Source organism: Apostichopus japonicus, chromosome 18 (genome assembly GCF_037975245.1).
Source record: "Apostichopus japonicus isolate 1M-3 chromosome 18, ASM3797524v1, whole genome shotgun sequence".
NCBI classification, from domain to species: Eukaryota; Metazoa; Echinodermata; class Holothuroidea; order Aspidochirotida; family Stichopodidae; genus Apostichopus; species Apostichopus japonicus.
Window position 1 is genome coordinate 2,381,597 of NC_092578.1, and position 16,623 is coordinate 2,398,219.

Below are 16,623 nucleotides of genomic sequence, written 5' to 3' on the forward strand. Positions count from 1 at the left end.
CTATAGTTACATATACTATAGTTACATATATACATAGTTACACATACTATAGTTACACATACTTGATATCTTATACATAAACAGGATTCTGTAGTATTGTGCAGGATTCTGTAGTATTGTGCAGGATTCTGTAGTATTGTGCAGGATTCTGTAGTATTGTGCAGGATTCTGTTCCTTTGAGAATAGCCATTCTCTACTATATATGATTAAGAACCAATCAGACTGTTGAAAAACATTCCTCTCCACTGCTGTTTTCCATTTTATTGCCAAATTCATCCCTCTATGTTTAAATGCTACAGTAACAAATATCATTTGTGTCAATATGAGTTTACACATTGAAGCCCACAGACAAGAAGTCCTTTACAAATCTCTTCATGCTGTCTGTGTATTATGTCATCTTTTTAACAATGTTTTGATTGCTAAATGAAGATCACTAGTCTGTCATTGCTATCTGCCTCTCCCTAGCACGTTCAAAACATAATTTATCCCGCTGCGATAGGAATTACCGTGGATGATGGGTAATATGAAAGTACATCAGTGTGATGTCGCTCCGTGAAATTTTGTGTCAAAGCTGCCGACCTATAAATCCGGCACAGTGAGTGCTAAGTTTGAAGAATGACCTATGGCCCACATAGAACATTGCAATATGAACTGAAATGGATCCTAGGTTTTTCGATATTTTTTCATGTCATTGACTCGAAGACAGTGCTGTGTACCTCTACAGTGCTGTAGGGTGTTTTTTATTTCTTTCCGTGGTGAGAACTGTACCATTACTCATGTGGTAACTTACAGTAGCGTTTTTAAGGAGAAATTGGTAACAAATTATTGTAATTAGCCGTGTTGGCCTACTCCCTGCTGTTTACTTCTTGTGATGGGAAACTGGCTTTTGTACTTTTCACCTTCAAAGTACTTTTCGCTGTCATTAACTTTTAAAGTACTTTCCAGTTTCGATGGCCTTAACATTGTGCAGAAAACAGCAGGTATTTGTCCATTACATATCAACTTAGATGTTGGTTAGTATTATCTAATGATATTTAAATGAAAAGCAAAGCTACTTGAGCACTTTCCGTCAATTTACTTTCCTAAGATATCGAACTCCCAAGAGTTTATCAAGAGACCCCTGAGCTATTGAAATGGAAAGAGACAACGTCTCCCCCTTTTCAATTGGTCAATGACCTAGTAGTGAACCTTGGTATCTCAAGAAAGTTTACCAAGATCAGCAACATACCTGTTTCATCCCTGTTATAAAGAGGGCGATATTCCAAATTATTACTTTGCTTCTTAAATTGACTTGAATTAAATGTCATAATAATCATTATTAGAACACAGTTGTTTTTTTGAGTGTTTGTAATTATACTCACAAAAAAAAACATTGTTTTGGAAGGTTTTTGTTACTTTAATTCCCCAAAATCCTCTGTTGGGTTACTTACGAAGATATGGTAATTTCCTTTTGTTTTCCAGTGATACACGACCATCTTTTCCCAGAGTATTATCCAACTCATCCTGTAACTTGCTCTGCTTCTTTTGGAAAACAGCCATGTAAAGAAGACTCCACTGCAATGTGTTTGCCATTGTGTCAGTTCCTTGAATTAATAAAAAAATAATAATAATATTAATACATGCAAAACAGTCATATATTTAATAGGATCCAAGACAGGAAACGAAACTTGCAGTGAAAAGAGGTAAATAGAATGAATTTGAAAATTATCATGAAGAAAATAGAGGGCAGTAGAGCATATTGTTTTGTGATACTATTCTGACAATTAAACTTTCACAGATAGACCAAACTGAGTCGTATCCAGTTGACTTGTTTCCACAACCAGAGTTTTAGGACATGGTTATATTTGTAAGTGGTTTGGCAGTCTGTGGTGCTCTTGAAACGATTGAATTAACATCATTCCTCTCTGACCAGTCTCCAATGCATATGCATCTAATCGCAGGAGTGTACAATGGAAGAGAAGTTAACGTTGTGTATATATATTCAAGCTGGACATTGTTTATTGGCTGTTTAAGCAGCTAGCCTTATTTGAAAAATTCCATCTAATATAAAAAAAATGTTGATCTTATAAGTATCAATGTGCTACATCAGTGTCACAACAAATGTTTGATTTTTAACTTAAAAGAAAGTGTGTGAAATTGCAATAGACACTTAAATATTCAACATTTGGCCTGCAATACTTTCATATCTACTAACAATAATCTTTTCTTCTTATTTAGCATTCATGGTACAAGGAATTATTACCATTAACCTGTTAGGACTAATTACCAGCTAACTGCACCATTTTGTGTCACCATATTGCATAATGTCAATAAAGAACTGGTATATCCAAATGAGAGGAAAAAGATATTATAGAATAGCACCCTCTACTAATAACCTATTTTTTTTATTGGCTAAACTTTAAATTGGGATGTCTCCCTCTATTTTGGAAAGTTGGCCAAGAACAGAAGAGCATTATGTACTGTGACTATACAGCAAGAACAATTAACTAAGTTGCAAGCCAATTAGAACACCAGAAATTTTGTTCGTTAAAACTGTCTGAACAAATTTCAGATACTGTCCAAATGTGGAGAGTAAAGTGAGGCACTTGTGACATTTGATCACTAAAATGTGTAGCACTTGTAAATAAAAAGAATGGTTTTTTGCTTTAGTACATTTATCCAAATGCTACAAGTTAACACTGCATAATTTATTTTTTAAGCCTTCATTAAGACATGCTATCTACATTATTGGCATTGTAATAATGCATATAGCATGGGTAATTTTTTTTATCAATCATATAATATACAAGTAATATTGGAGACCTAACTAGGGATTAGACAGATGTGAACCTGGTTTCACAGATGATCACTTGTCTTGAAAAGTACCTAATTTACTCCTGGCTTTGATTATCTAAGTTAATGTACAGTTTGAAAAGTGATCATAACAGAGGAGTAGTGTCATACCTGCAAAGAAGATGAGCCACATGTTTGTAATAACATGTTCCGGTGTCAGTACATCGAGAGCGTCCGAGTTGTTGGAATCAACTGCCTCTTTCGTCGATGCCAGAAGAGCATAGAGCATGTCGGTTACGTTATCCTCTTTGAAATTTGCAACATGTTCAATGTATTTCTTGGTTAGAATTCTGTCCCTCTTCCCTTTTGCTCTGAAAAGTGCGTTGAACCATTTGTTTGGGAAATGTCTCAGCCAAGGGAAAGCATTGACCGGGTGTACGGGCGATATCACTTTGATTATTTCCTCGGAATAATCCAATATTTCGCTCAGTTCTGGATCTTTGTTGTTGTAACGCTCGCCGAAGACAAGGTTACAGATAATGTTTAAAGAGGCAATGTACAAGTCGAATTGCGGGTCGAACGGTTTACCGCCCCTCTCGTCGATGACCGAGACTAACTCCATGGCTTCCTTGTGAATCTTTTCCCAGAGGTTAGAACTGTTCATGACCCTAATGGCCTGTTTACATATTGCTGTATGAAGCTGCCATTTGTGTTCGTCTTTACACGTTAGAAAGCCCTTCTCTCCTACCAAGTACTGCATACTGAAGAAATCTGGTCGATGCGATATGTGCATGCCTCTGTAAGCTTCCCTTATCAGATGTGCATTGTTCAAAATCACCACCCTCTGAGAACCCACTTTGAGACTGAAAATGTCGCCGTATCTCTTGGCTAGTTCAATCATGGTGAGATGGGGCGACTTGTAGTCGATGCTGAGGACGTTGCCTATGAAGGGTATGGAGGTCGGCCCTGGTGGTACTCTCTGAATTCTGTAATCATACTGCTCTTTCAGGTAGTAGAACGCCAGGGCAGTTCCACAAAGCGATGCCGTAATTAGCATCTTAGTCGTTTGGTCGATCTCTGTTAAATTACTCTGAAAAACAAACAAATAGACAAAAAGATATGAAAAATTGAAAATATGGCGCCATCTCCTAGTACCCTTCCAAATGGTTTACTGCCTTGCTTGGGTGTATTCATACAGAATAAAACGGGAGTAGGGACAAATAGAAAAGATTTTGACCTTCGTCCAAGACTTGTATATATTTGTTTTCCAATTTAAATAAAGAAAAACAAATTCAAAGTATTAATTTCACCTTAACCTACATTTATGCCACCAATACTTTCCTCCCTGCCATATTAACCACAGAACTGGTAAAAATATCATCTAGTTTCTCAAACCTTCCTGTTTTAAGTCCTTAGTTTCAAATGGAAGGGTTCAAACCTTCGGACTGTATTCTGGATGGCACACTTTTCGATGAATATGAGAACGTACTTCCTGACAGGGAAGGAAGCTTAAAGATAAAATTATCAAGTCTAATGTTACCTGCAAGCATATTTTGTATCTCTTATGACCAATAATATATAATTTTGGCAGATTTGATTGAGTTGATTAATTCTACATATTGAGTTTCTTCAAACATTGCGTGAACCTTTCATCAATTCAATACACCCATGGATCATCTGGTATGCTCTCTTGATATCTCTTCATTATCATCTCTTGGGAAGGGGCACAATAGGGGCACAGGTCCATAAGTTATAGGTATCCCTTTACCCCCTTCTAAAATTTATACATAAATTACACACAACATATACTGGACATGTCAAGCTGGATTTGTCAATTATGTTGGATTTTTTTCTTTATTATTTATTCCTGCTCATGGATATTTCTTTCTATCTGTATCATAAATTTAAAGATAACAATAACCTTTGTATAAACTCAATGCCTGTTTGATTTATTAAGTTATTCCTAAGAAGTGGGGGTCCCTGGTTGTGGATGAAGAAACCACAAATATGTAACCTCATATGTCCAATGCACCCTCAAGTATTGTTCTTTGAAAGAGCAATTCCCATGGCAACAACTTTTGCCAAATGTAAAAAGCCATTTCTTAAGGCTTTTTATTGTTTTTTGCTGGCACATGACTCTGATAACAAAGCAGGCCAAATCAAGTTCATCTGCCCATTGTCCCTTTCATATTGTCTCTCAAGTTCATTGTCATTTTCAGTCAGTATCATTTTCAAATTGTTAATAACCTTTGTCTCTTTTGTTTTTTTTTAAACTTTAAAGGTATCATTGCCAACTATTTATCTGGTAACCACTGCCAGTGTGTACTTTTCAGTAACCTCATGTAACCGTCGATTCTAAATAAATGCGGTTACAAGGCAATGACTTCAAAGCATCATTTTCCAAAATTTGGTTAAAAATTGTCACACTTTTAGAAAATTGCAATAGCTCCCTCATTTTGGAAGTGGATTCTTTAATTTATTCGTCTTCATCTACGTATGTGTACTAATTGAGTTGAGCTCTCAACTTCTGCTGTGATCTGTATTTTCCAAATGCTTTTGATAAAACTAGATGGGTTTCATCATTTTTTGTTGTTGTATTTTTCTTGGCAATGGTTCCTTAAGAGCTAAAGTAACAAACACTTTAATAACAAACAAGTTACCAGTCAACATCTAAAACTCAAACTAAGATATGTGATCTCAATTACTCACTATCTCCTTTCCACGAAATATTCATTCTATTCCTTCATATCTCTGTACCTTGGTGAAATCATGACCTACCTGCACCACATAACATTGTAAGTCTGTGATAACATATAGTTAACACATAGTAAACATCTACCAAGGCAATTGCAACATTGAAGTCAGTAGTGAAAGTTCAAGCTGTGATTTTTAAGAGATTGTTACTGGTTAGTGAGTAAGTAAGGTCTATATAGTGTGTCTATATATTAAGCCTTGATGTAGATTTAAAAGTATAAATGTTTAAATGTAGTTTTTAAATGTATAAAAGGGCATGTATAAAGGACATGTATAAAATGAATGAATAAATTAATATTTTAAATTTTAATTGGTTGTTTGGGGCCAATACTGATGACCATTGAATCAGGAATGACCGAGTTGACATTTATCAAAATTTCAAAACCATTGTTACTAATAATTGGCAAAGAGGGGTGTGGAGCCAGGGGGGGGGGGGATGGTACATATTATTCCTATTAAGTTATTCTTTAAGAGTCTGTTTTGACATTTTGCCTACTATCAGTTTAATGCAGAGCATGCTAACTTGATAACCTACATTGACCTATTGTTGAGGATGCCAAGCACCAAACATGTTTGAAACTAAAATATTGCCTGTCTATTGCAGTCATAGAAAATAACCTTTTAATGATAAAAATGGTGAGGAAATGTTGACCATCTATGTTGGCAGAGAATCCTGTCATACACTTTTACGCAGCTTTAGCCATTGATTTGGCAAGCCTGCAACATGATCGGGTAAAAAACATTTTATAACAATAAGTTGTGCAACATCATGATAGTAATCCAACATGAATTCCAATTGCTTGAAAGCTGAGATTGTTGAAAATAAAAGGCTTACAATATTTTGCCCAGTTTGACACCTGCTCACCTTTGAACCTACCAGGTCATAAGAGAAGTCGTCCATCTGCACTACAAACTTTGTCCAAACTATGATTCTTAAGATAGAGAAAAAGCATTTAAGATTTTCAGAGGTTGACCTCTTCTGACCTTAACAGGGACCTAGTTCTTATAATGGGCATGTCAAGTATGACATTGATCCGCATTCCCCCTTCTTGAGATATTAGGTTTGCTAGTTTTTCAGATTTTAAACTTCTGTTGACCTCAAATGAACTTTAACCTCCAGCAAAAACTGTTAACTTGTTATGATTCTTGGGATGAAGAACTCTTTAAGAATTTCACATTTTGACTATTTGAAAAAAAAAAGGACATTTTTACAAAAACCATAGGGCATCATACACACACAGACAGATACACGTACATGACATATACATGTACGCACACACACACACACACACAAACCAAATTAACTAGTAACCCAAATTAACTGTCATTTCCATGTAATTAAGTTTATTTATCTTAGAACAAGGTACCATTGTTTAAGATGTTATGTTGTTAGATTTACTACTTGAGATACACAATAGACTTAGACTTCATTCTGTAGGGTTTCCATTGTGTCTTCCATGCTACTATAAATGTCTAACCCCTAACCCTGGAATCAGCCAACATTCACATCTCTTTAATAATTACTAACCTTATATCACATTTGCAGTTCCCTCTCTCTCTCCCCCTCTCTCTCTCTCTCTCCGAACCAAAAGCCCTTCCTCAGAAACATTTCCACCTTTAAACACCAGTTTCTCAGAAATTTCTAGAAATTCCCTCTTCAGACCACAACATTGCAACACATCTATCGGAAAACATTTCGTCTAAGTTGCAATCTCTAACGTTCAGCGCATCCCTTGTATCGCTGCATAATAAGAGTTCAGCTACTCTCAGCAATGTTAATGTGATGTCTGTTTATCCTCATCCAATCAAAACCTTCATGATAATTAGGTCATAAGTTCATTTCGTTTAATGTCCAAATGTAACCAGACAGCATGGTGCTACAAAGATTGATGAAAAGTGCAAGAATTACTAGATCAACAGGTCAAGAAATATTCTTGGTGATAGTTTGGTTTTCGCCTCTTGTCAGATTTATGAATTGCTTTATTTAAACGAAGCCGGGGAAACATATTTTGCAATACAAGCGGGCGGCTGATGTGCATTACGTCTAGTGACTCGATGCAAAGCGGACTTTGACAGGGTCGTCTCTACCAAAAGTTGATCTTTTCTTACTTTCTCTGTTTAGAACGGGTCTAATTATATGCATTGATAACATTCAGAAACCACTGTGAGAAGTTCAGGACTACTAGTGATGCTTACAAATCAAACTTAATTACTGGTTTCCATGAATGTATAGCACCAAACCAATAATATTCATTTTTTCCCTGGATATGTGGTTGATTGTTATAATTTTCTCCAATAATAGGGGGAAAAAAAAAACCTTTCAGACCAAAGTTATTTGAACTATTTGACCTTTTGCTGAAGTTTGGTTGTACTTTTTTTCTTTTCTTTTTTTATGTGGCAAACAGTCCCAGTTATGAAAAATATCATGGACTCCCGTTTTATGTTATTCACGTTAAAAAGCTCTTTGGCTTCCATTGGATCATGCAAGTAACGAACAGAAAGATTATGTTATAATACAAGTCATTCCTGAAATTAAAACTCCACGGGATTTGTTTTTCTAACAAACGAGGTTTAGTTACATCCATATATAATTCCAACTTACTGCTGTTATTCAGACCAGGAATAAACTTATCTCTTGTCTATGTCTATTGTTTGAACAGTTCCTCGTTTTCTGTACAGTAGCACACTGATGCGAACTCACACAGGGACTGAATTCATAATGTAAGAACTTGTAAACCGCAAGACCCAACAGTAGGCTGTTCGCTCCGCATGCTAGCGGAAACTCAAACATCCTTGTACGATATAATTGGATTGCTGGTGGGGCTTACACGTCGCCATCTTCAGAAACAATGATTTCAACCGCTTCCCCTTCCCCTGGTCCCCCCCCGAATTGGACGGGTGTGGGGGGAGTATAAAATTTCATAGCCCAGAGTCTTCTGTTCCTGTGTGTGTAATTCCCTTCCCTACCAAAAGTGTGTAGTGGGGTTGTGCCTGTTTTGTATTAATAGTATTGGTGGAGTTGATTCCAGACAGACTCTGTTTTATTTTCCATTATAAAACCCTCCACATCTGATTGTTATGGACTGGTAAGTTCAGGTTACTATTTGACTCTGAACAGGATGCTGTAAAAGTCTAATTGGAAAACTAGGTTGATTCCATGCACCATAGTCCATGAATAGACGTTCTATTGAATGAATTATACAAATAAAATAAAACCTATACAAACCAGCATTTAGGGTTGATATTCCTTCTCGGCAAAATATCTTGCTTAGTTGCAGTTCCCATTGTACCAATATTCTTGAGTAACCTCAGGATTTTTTGGCTTTGTTATTAATTACACTTAAGGTAAAAAGTGTTGTGGCTGTTAAATCAATATATCAGGACTATAAAACAACATCAGAGTTTAGTAGTTTACACTATATGCATAACTGTAATCTTTTGTGATATACACACTAAGGAAGAGAAATGTATGTCAAATCAGTGATATTTTGAGTGAATTTAACCACCTCCCACCTTTCTACCAATTAGCATTACTGGGTGGAACTCAGTTTACCTATCTCCCACCTTTCTACCATTTAGCATTACTGGGTGGAACTCATTATACCTCCCGCCCACCTTTCTACCATTTAGCATTCCTTGGTGGAACTCAGTTTACCAACCTCCCACCTCTCTACCTTTTAGCATCACTGGGTGGACTTAAGTTTACCCACTTCCCACCTCTTTACCTTTTAGCATTACTGGGTGGAACTCAGTTTATCTATCTCCCACCTCTCTACCATTTAGCATTTGCTGAGTGGAACTCATTTATCCTGTCCAAGTCACTATTGTTTCCTTATACACTTTTGAGATATTGCCTGCATTCTAACACCAAATTAAGCCGGTATTTTCATGATTAAAGGTCATCAGTTTTGCCTCTTCCACCAGCCCCCCCCCCCCAAAAAAAAGGTTAGAATGACAATGATCGCTCTTGTTCAAACTTCAACTTTTACTGCTTCTCTCAGAGAATTTCTTCCTCTCTTTGACATTTTTATTGTCTTGTTGAACACTCGTCAATAAATCTGGGAATAATTAGGAAACTCAGAACTGCATAGAAAAACTTTAAACTAGAAGAAAAATGTGAGCAATTTTAAGCTTTCTAAATCCTGAGAACACTACTTATGACCTTTCAGGCAATAAGTATTTAGCAGTACTCTAAATACATATCTTTAACTATTATTTTATACTTCCCATTAATCTGTGAGGTTTTGGAATAAAAGTGTATAAATGCAAGCTTATTAGATATTCCCTGTTAAGTAATGTTTTCTTGTTTAAAAGCAGTGTTTTGAGGTAATTATTTTAATCACTTTTTTGATGCTGTGTGATACTTATATCCCATTAAGATGTAGGTCATAATAAACAGTCAATATCCATTTCAAATAATATGGAAAGAGTCCAAAAGATTGGAATTTTCTGTCTTTTTTACTAATGATTATTACTAACATTATAATGTGTCAGAACTACAAATACTCAGGAATTAATTCATTCATTCATTAAATATTTTATTAATCTCATTAGTTTCATTAATCTTCTGTTGTTGAAATAAACTTTGCAACCAAATTTAGTTCAAAAGCTGCTTTAAAAGAAATTTGGAATATAACAAAACGTGCAAATGTTTTATCATTTTATCAAGAATGCTGAGCTAGCAGTTAATTCAATGCAGGGTTATTTATAATTGCTTGTTAGTAACCTCAACATTCTTTTAGGAGGTAACAAAAACCTCAAAGGAATACACAAAATGGCCAAAATATGTATTTATCAGAGCTTAAACTAATGGTACTGCTGGTAAACCACAGGGTGTTGGCATTACAAAGCAAACGTGTACTTACTTAACTGTTGAACTATTATCCCTAAGTTTGTAAGTTATTCCATGAAAATAGGAAGTTGAAAGGCCAGTGAAGGCCACAGGGTATTAGCTCGCTGTTTTCTTGTCATTCATGCAGGGAACGGTTGACCATTATTTGAATTCCAATTTCATATATTGAACCATCTTTTACAAAACTATTTATTTTTTGGCTAACCTATATGTATGTTTTGGTTAGCTATAAAGTAATCAAAATAATATTTGGCTGTTTGATTTATGTTTGTAGATACCTGTATAATTAACGTGATTACTTTCAGCTGTTTGTTGTGGTTGGCTTGGAGTGTGTCCTAGTTATAAGTTTCAGACAGCCTAGAAACTACTTCATCTGTTTTTGTTGGTAGGGGGTGCTCTATTGCATATGTCTGTCATTTGTCAGATGTAGTAATATCCTTTCTCCCTCCCTCCCCTTTCCTATTCTCCCTTCCACCTCCCCCGTCCCCTCCCCCTCCCCCCATGTCTATTAACTCACCACCCTTACTCTCAGTTGAGCAGTGCCATAAAATAACTTTGTTTCAGAGGCTTGTGTTCTTTAAGAAAGTTCTCTTTGGAACGAGTTCACTAAATAATGGTAGATATGAAAGAGTTTACAATAGAAATTGAGATCATCAAAACATCTCACAACATCTGTTAGAAATAGCCTCTGTATTTACAGTTGCACTTGACTTTTGTTGATGGGTTTCCCATCCAGACTTGACCTTCTCGATAAATAGTGATGAAACTCTGAGTAAACTTTCATCTTGCCACCACGTCCACAGTGATATTTGAACCAACTAATCCTTCCTACCCCATCAATAGGATAAAGTGATTTAGAGTTTTGACCTCTGCTGACCGACTGATACGGCCGCTAATCAAAGAACCGCTAATCAAAGAACGGTAGCCAGCAACGAAAGGTTACTCCTTGAACAAAACATAAAGCTTCTTGTTTAGTTACAATAGCAACTCTTTTAACTCTCTTTATAGTTTAAAACTCCAATTGAAATAGCCTCAGAAATACAAGTACACATTCGGTGGACCCACGAGCATGTTTCATTTGCCGTAGACATGTGATCTTGCGCTGTTTCCAAGAATGCTGTTGTCATTCAGAGGAACTTTGTGCAACAAGGAGAGTGAGCTTTGCCCTCTATGTCTTTAGCTTGTTATCATATTTATAATAAAAACCATGAAAGTAGCTGCTTGTTTCAAGATCATTTCAATAATCATAAAGTTTCAAAGATATGCAGGCAGTTGAAAATGAAACAAATATCTATTTGTAATGAGTAAAGAAATTACAAAATCTCTTCTTCATTTAGACCTGAAAAAGCCACTTTATCTCATCTGGAAACAACACTATATAAGCATCGAAAATGTAAAATATAAGATCAATTGGCATTTGTCTATGGTATTCATTTCAATACAAGAGGTAGTGTATACCCAAAGATTTGAGATTGCCTTAGGATATTTTAACTATTTATTACAAGAACTATATTACATGAAAAAGAAAGGTAAAAAAAAAAAAAAAATATGTTTGCCTCTCACCTTGTCAAGAAGCGGAGAAATGTTTTTTAAAATTTGAGCAGTCTCTATCTCCTCGCCCCAAAATTTGGTCGGTCTTCATGCCGTTCCTGTACTGTATATTTACACAGAGTGTGAATGTGTGTCCAAATTGCTAGCGTGACCTTAGCATTATCTGTCCTTATCTTTGCTCTCCCCATGTAGGTTTTGACAAGAACTGTAAACTGCCAACCGTATTCGGTTTCAAATATTTTTGATTTCCGTGGACATGTACGTCAAACAAACAAGCAAAAAAAGCCACCGAGCTAGAACTACGGAACAAAAGCTCTTATACGAATAATACTCAAGTTTATCATACCCTACTAGGTGTCACGGCAAGAACCTTGCAAAAGTCAAAATTGTTTTCGTGGGGACCCCGTGTGGAAAGTAGGACGGTTTATTCGAATGGTATGACACGCAGAACGTATAATCAATCTGTGCACAGCAGATCGCCCGCTAGCGTAAAGACGGTTGGACAGGTAAATGTTCAAAGTGGCTGGCTGTAACGTACAAGGTATGCATGACTGACAGGTACATGGCCAACGTATTATTCTAAGACCAGTCACTACATTTATAAAAACTTTTATTCTCCAAGGGCATATGAGAAACAAAACAAAATAACATTCAATACAGATGCCTGTAATTTTCTCGGTCCTTCCCCCCTCCCTCCCCCCTTACGAAATAAGGAAAGCCGTACTGCCTTGCCAAAAATAACAAAGAAACAATATCGTTTTTAAGGTATTGTCCGAAATATTATGTATGTGGGTTGAGAAGAAATGTCGTCATCTGTAATGACGACAACGGACTCATGGGAGTTGAAAGCGATGGCTTAAATTAATAAATGATAAACATTGCCAATAGCCTTAGAATAAAGAACTTATACCAAAATAGAGGTGGGTAAAAAACTTACAGTTTGGTTGTACTGGAAGCGGTAGTCGTTTGTTTCGCTCTTGAAACCCCGTCAATGAACTGCCTGTTTGCTTGTTCACAAGGTCTTTATATACTTCACACAGTTCAGGTGACACCACAAGTACTGTAGGCAACTAATACCTTTTTGTTCCATTTACTTTTGAAAATGATCCATATTCTCGGCCCCATTGTGTAACTATCTAAGAAAATTAGCATGACCAAGTTGTCACACTCTTACTTAGCTGCTTTACCTTTACTACTGGAGCTGCCAAAAAATATATTCCTCAGGCTCCTCCCACCAATTGTAACAGAAGTAGGTCAAAGTATGCCATAAAGCCTAATTCCAAACCTAGATCAAGCTAGCCCTGTGATTGGTTAGAAATTAAATGGCCTATGAATATTCAGATCATAGTATAGTAAGACTATCTGTGTAGTAAGTAGTAGTAGTTGTAGTAGTAGAGTTTTGTGATCATATAGAAGTGGCAGCAGAAATCTTTGATGTTTACATTTCGTCTTTATCGAGTGCTTGTAGGGTGGTTGACTCCTATCATTTTTTGGTAGAACTAGTAAAAAAGAGAGCTGCTTAAAGCAAACACAAAAATGCCATTTTTCAAATTTACTTTGCATTCCGCTTTTTTTGGGGGGATGTTGTGGTGAGTCTCGTTCAGTTTGTTTTGCTCTGTAATTGTGATTGTATAGAGAACTCATTTTGATGAAAGGTTGTAAAATGTAGTACTATAGGATGAGATGTTTTTTAGTAAGTGATTGACGATTCGGTGGAAATATCATGACAGTTTGCGATTTAATTAAGTACAGATTATATAGCAAAATGGATGAAATTTCAATGTTATTTGGTTGGTGCTTTGCATAAAGGAAGTGACTATTGCATTGTAATTATGTATTATATTTTAAAAAGTTTATTGCTTGGAAAAATCTTGTTGATATTAAAAGTGAAATTCCAAAGTTTCCGTTGGGACTATGTAAATATGACTTAAGCAAACCAACAAGTGACTGTAATTTAAGTCAACTGTGACCTTCCTTTAGGTAAATTATTATCATAGAATGGATAACACCTAATTTTTCAAATGCTAGATAATTAACCATGTATGAAAGCTGGAATGCTGGAACCTTGATGTTTCGCCACAATACACCGTTGAAGCGCACAGCATATTCAATATCTCGAAATTCATAACCGACTTTTTTCACAAGCTACATGGCATATGGACATCTAACAACAGCAGACCTTGAAGAACTTGGTTTAATTATTCTCAATTTTTTTTTTACAACACTCTGAATATTAAAGGCATTGCTTGAAAGTTCAGTAGGTCATTTTAATAGTGTGGTACAGATGCATATTGATGAATAATGATACACTGGGGTAATATTAAATCTCCAAGTGTAAAAGGTTCCGTCTGTGAAGAATATAAATAGGAAGGGATTATCTTTCAGTTGACTGAATATTATATATTGTTTATGTAAATATGCAGATCTGTATATAGATGGGGCTGTTGACCCTTTGATTCTGCAGTGGTTCAGTGAGTATGGTAAATTTGGTGCCATATCTGTGAAAAATCATGGTTTTATTAAATGTGAACAACAAGAGATAATAAGTATGTAAGGGCTGAAGTAAAAATTATAGAGATCATTTGAATTGGTTATAAAAAACAGAAAAAAAACTCTAGGGGTCTTGATGAGACTGGATATTTGGATTCCCTTTAGTAAAAGCTCTTAACATTAACGAATGACAATCAGTAAATTATACAATTCGGTGGAAAAAAAAATGTCCATATCAAATACCCCAGCCTATAATTACTCTGAAATTTATAATGATATCCATTGTATGTAAATATCATAAAAGAATTAAACTTTATACTAGGATTGATTTGTGAAGGGGAAAAAAAATTGTTAGCTTTTACCATTTGAAAAAAAAATGGCATTATCTTTATATAATGTGTATATTTGAATAACTTTTTCCTTTGCCAAAATAATAAAACAAATAAATAAATAAACATAAGGCCAGGAGCTATCAATCATGTGGCAAAGTACTTCTAGCTGGAGGGTACGTGCATTCTCTCCCTAAAAGGTGTCCATCATCGACTCAGTTTTGGAGGACACGTTTAAAGGATCATATAATGGTAAGAACGGCCTTTCTTTGCTGATAATGACCTTCTGCGTTCCCATTCGCAGACTCGATCAAAGTACAAGGTCAGGTGGTTGAATGGGAATATTTTGATTTTGGTTAAAATTTGACTGAAATTTCACATTCAGTGATATTTCATCACACCCGTGTATAGTACATCAGATTTCGGTCAGTCGATAAAACTGCAGACAAATTCATGAATATGGAATAGAGCTGGTATTCGATTTAAACTTTGGATGTACTTTCACTTTTAGATAGAAATATACTTGAGCATTAAAAGAGTGGAATTGTAACTGTTTGCTGCATGCATATATAGCTTTCACAACAGTCATGAAAACAAGAAGAAAAAAAAACCTAGAAACAAAATTTGAGTTATAATTTGCTCTTTGTTTCAAAGTTGAGAAAAATTTAAAAAAAAACCTGTAAAATTCAGATATTGTCCAAGGGTTAATAGTACCACAAAGTAAAGAAAACTCAAAACTGGTTTAAATGAGTATATAGATCAATAGACCCAAGGAGCTACTGTTTTAGTGGTTTATAAGTTCATACAGGTCCAACCATGTGGTTAGGTCATAGATGATGAACCAACTCCAGGTCAAACAAGGGGAGCATTGTTAGGTGAGGTTCAAAGAAGACTAATAACAATGTAAATGATGGACAAACTGACAAACCAACAGAATGCCTATTTCTTTTACTTACTCTAGTTCACTTCCTATTATAACAGAGAACATTTTACCATTGTATTCCCCTACCCCTTACCCAACCCCTTACCCAACCCCTTACCCTACTCCTTACCCAACCCCTTACTCTTTACCTACCCCTTACTCTACCCTTTATCTACCCCTTACCCTACCCTTACCCCATCCCTTACCCCTTCTCCTTACCCTAGTGAACTCCTATTTCCAGATCTTGAAGCCATCTCTCAAATGATATAGTCATACAATTTACACTAAAATAGGTCACAAATTCAATTGGATCGCAGAAACAATTAATGATGAAGTCAAATTTTCAAGGGCAGCTGTGAGGTGTCACATTATTCTAGCATGGTGTTTATGATTGCTTTTATTAATTAATAGAAGTACGCCTATTTTTTTCATGCCTTAAAAATATTGATAGAGTCAACTGGATAATTGAATAAGGGATATAACTAGTAAACATCAATGAACACAGCTTCAAGTTGTAAAAGTAGTTTGATCTTTGAAGATCTTTTCTGCAAAATAGTAGCAATTTTTAATATGTTAATAGGGGAAGTACATCTGTATACACCACCATATTATTGCAGATGAAGTATGGTTAGATATGGTGCTATCTTTTTTCTATTCCGGAGGTAACTTCTGTGCCAATATTTCACCCATATATTGGTAATGGTAAAATTTGTTAAATTATTCATCAAATATAGTGCTGGGTAAGAAATGCTTAAAAATACCATTTGTGCTGGGCGGGCAGCATTCAGAACTGCCAGGCTCAGCCGCCCAGCGTGAGCACATCCCAGCTAGGGAAGTGGTGAGATGTAGGTACATTGAGTTGGCTAAATAAATGAAGTGCCAAGAACTTCCTGCTAGAACTAAGTAATCAATTAATATAGACAGTCTAATTAATATTAACAGATGATTGGAAA

The 16,623-nt window shown here is 35.7% G+C and overlaps 2 protein-coding genes across 6 annotated transcripts in view; one reads left to right on the forward strand and one right to left on the reverse strand.

The window, feature by feature from the left end:
• The window catches only part of LOC139958665 (SWI/SNF-related matrix-associated actin-dependent regulator of chromatin subfamily D member 1-like), a 135,248-nt gene that overhangs the window by 53,661 nt on the left and 64,964 nt on the right, over positions 1-16,623 (forward strand). The gene's annotated exons all lie outside the window — the stretch shown is intronic.
• The window catches only part of LOC139958664 (steroid 17-alpha-hydroxylase/17,20 lyase-like), a 78,511-nt gene that overhangs the window by 45,453 nt on the left and 16,435 nt on the right, over positions 1-16,623 (reverse strand). For 2 of the 4 annotated variants that reach the window (XR_011789836.1, XM_071955910.1), the window contains exons 2-3: positions 2,944-3,862; positions 1,431-1,583 (exon numbers count right to left, since the gene is read on the reverse strand). Coding sequence is in view for 3 of the 4 variants with exons in the window: in XM_071955910.1 (XP_071812011.1) it covers positions 1,431-1,583; positions 2,944-3,862 (1,072 nt within the window). In the remaining variant the exon portion in view is untranslated. Of the gene's footprint in view, positions 1-1,430; positions 1,584-2,943; positions 3,863-11,941; positions 12,578-12,866; positions 13,389-16,623 lie in introns of those variants that run through there. The other 2 variants (XM_071955915.1, XM_071955916.1) reach the window with 2 other exon arrangements.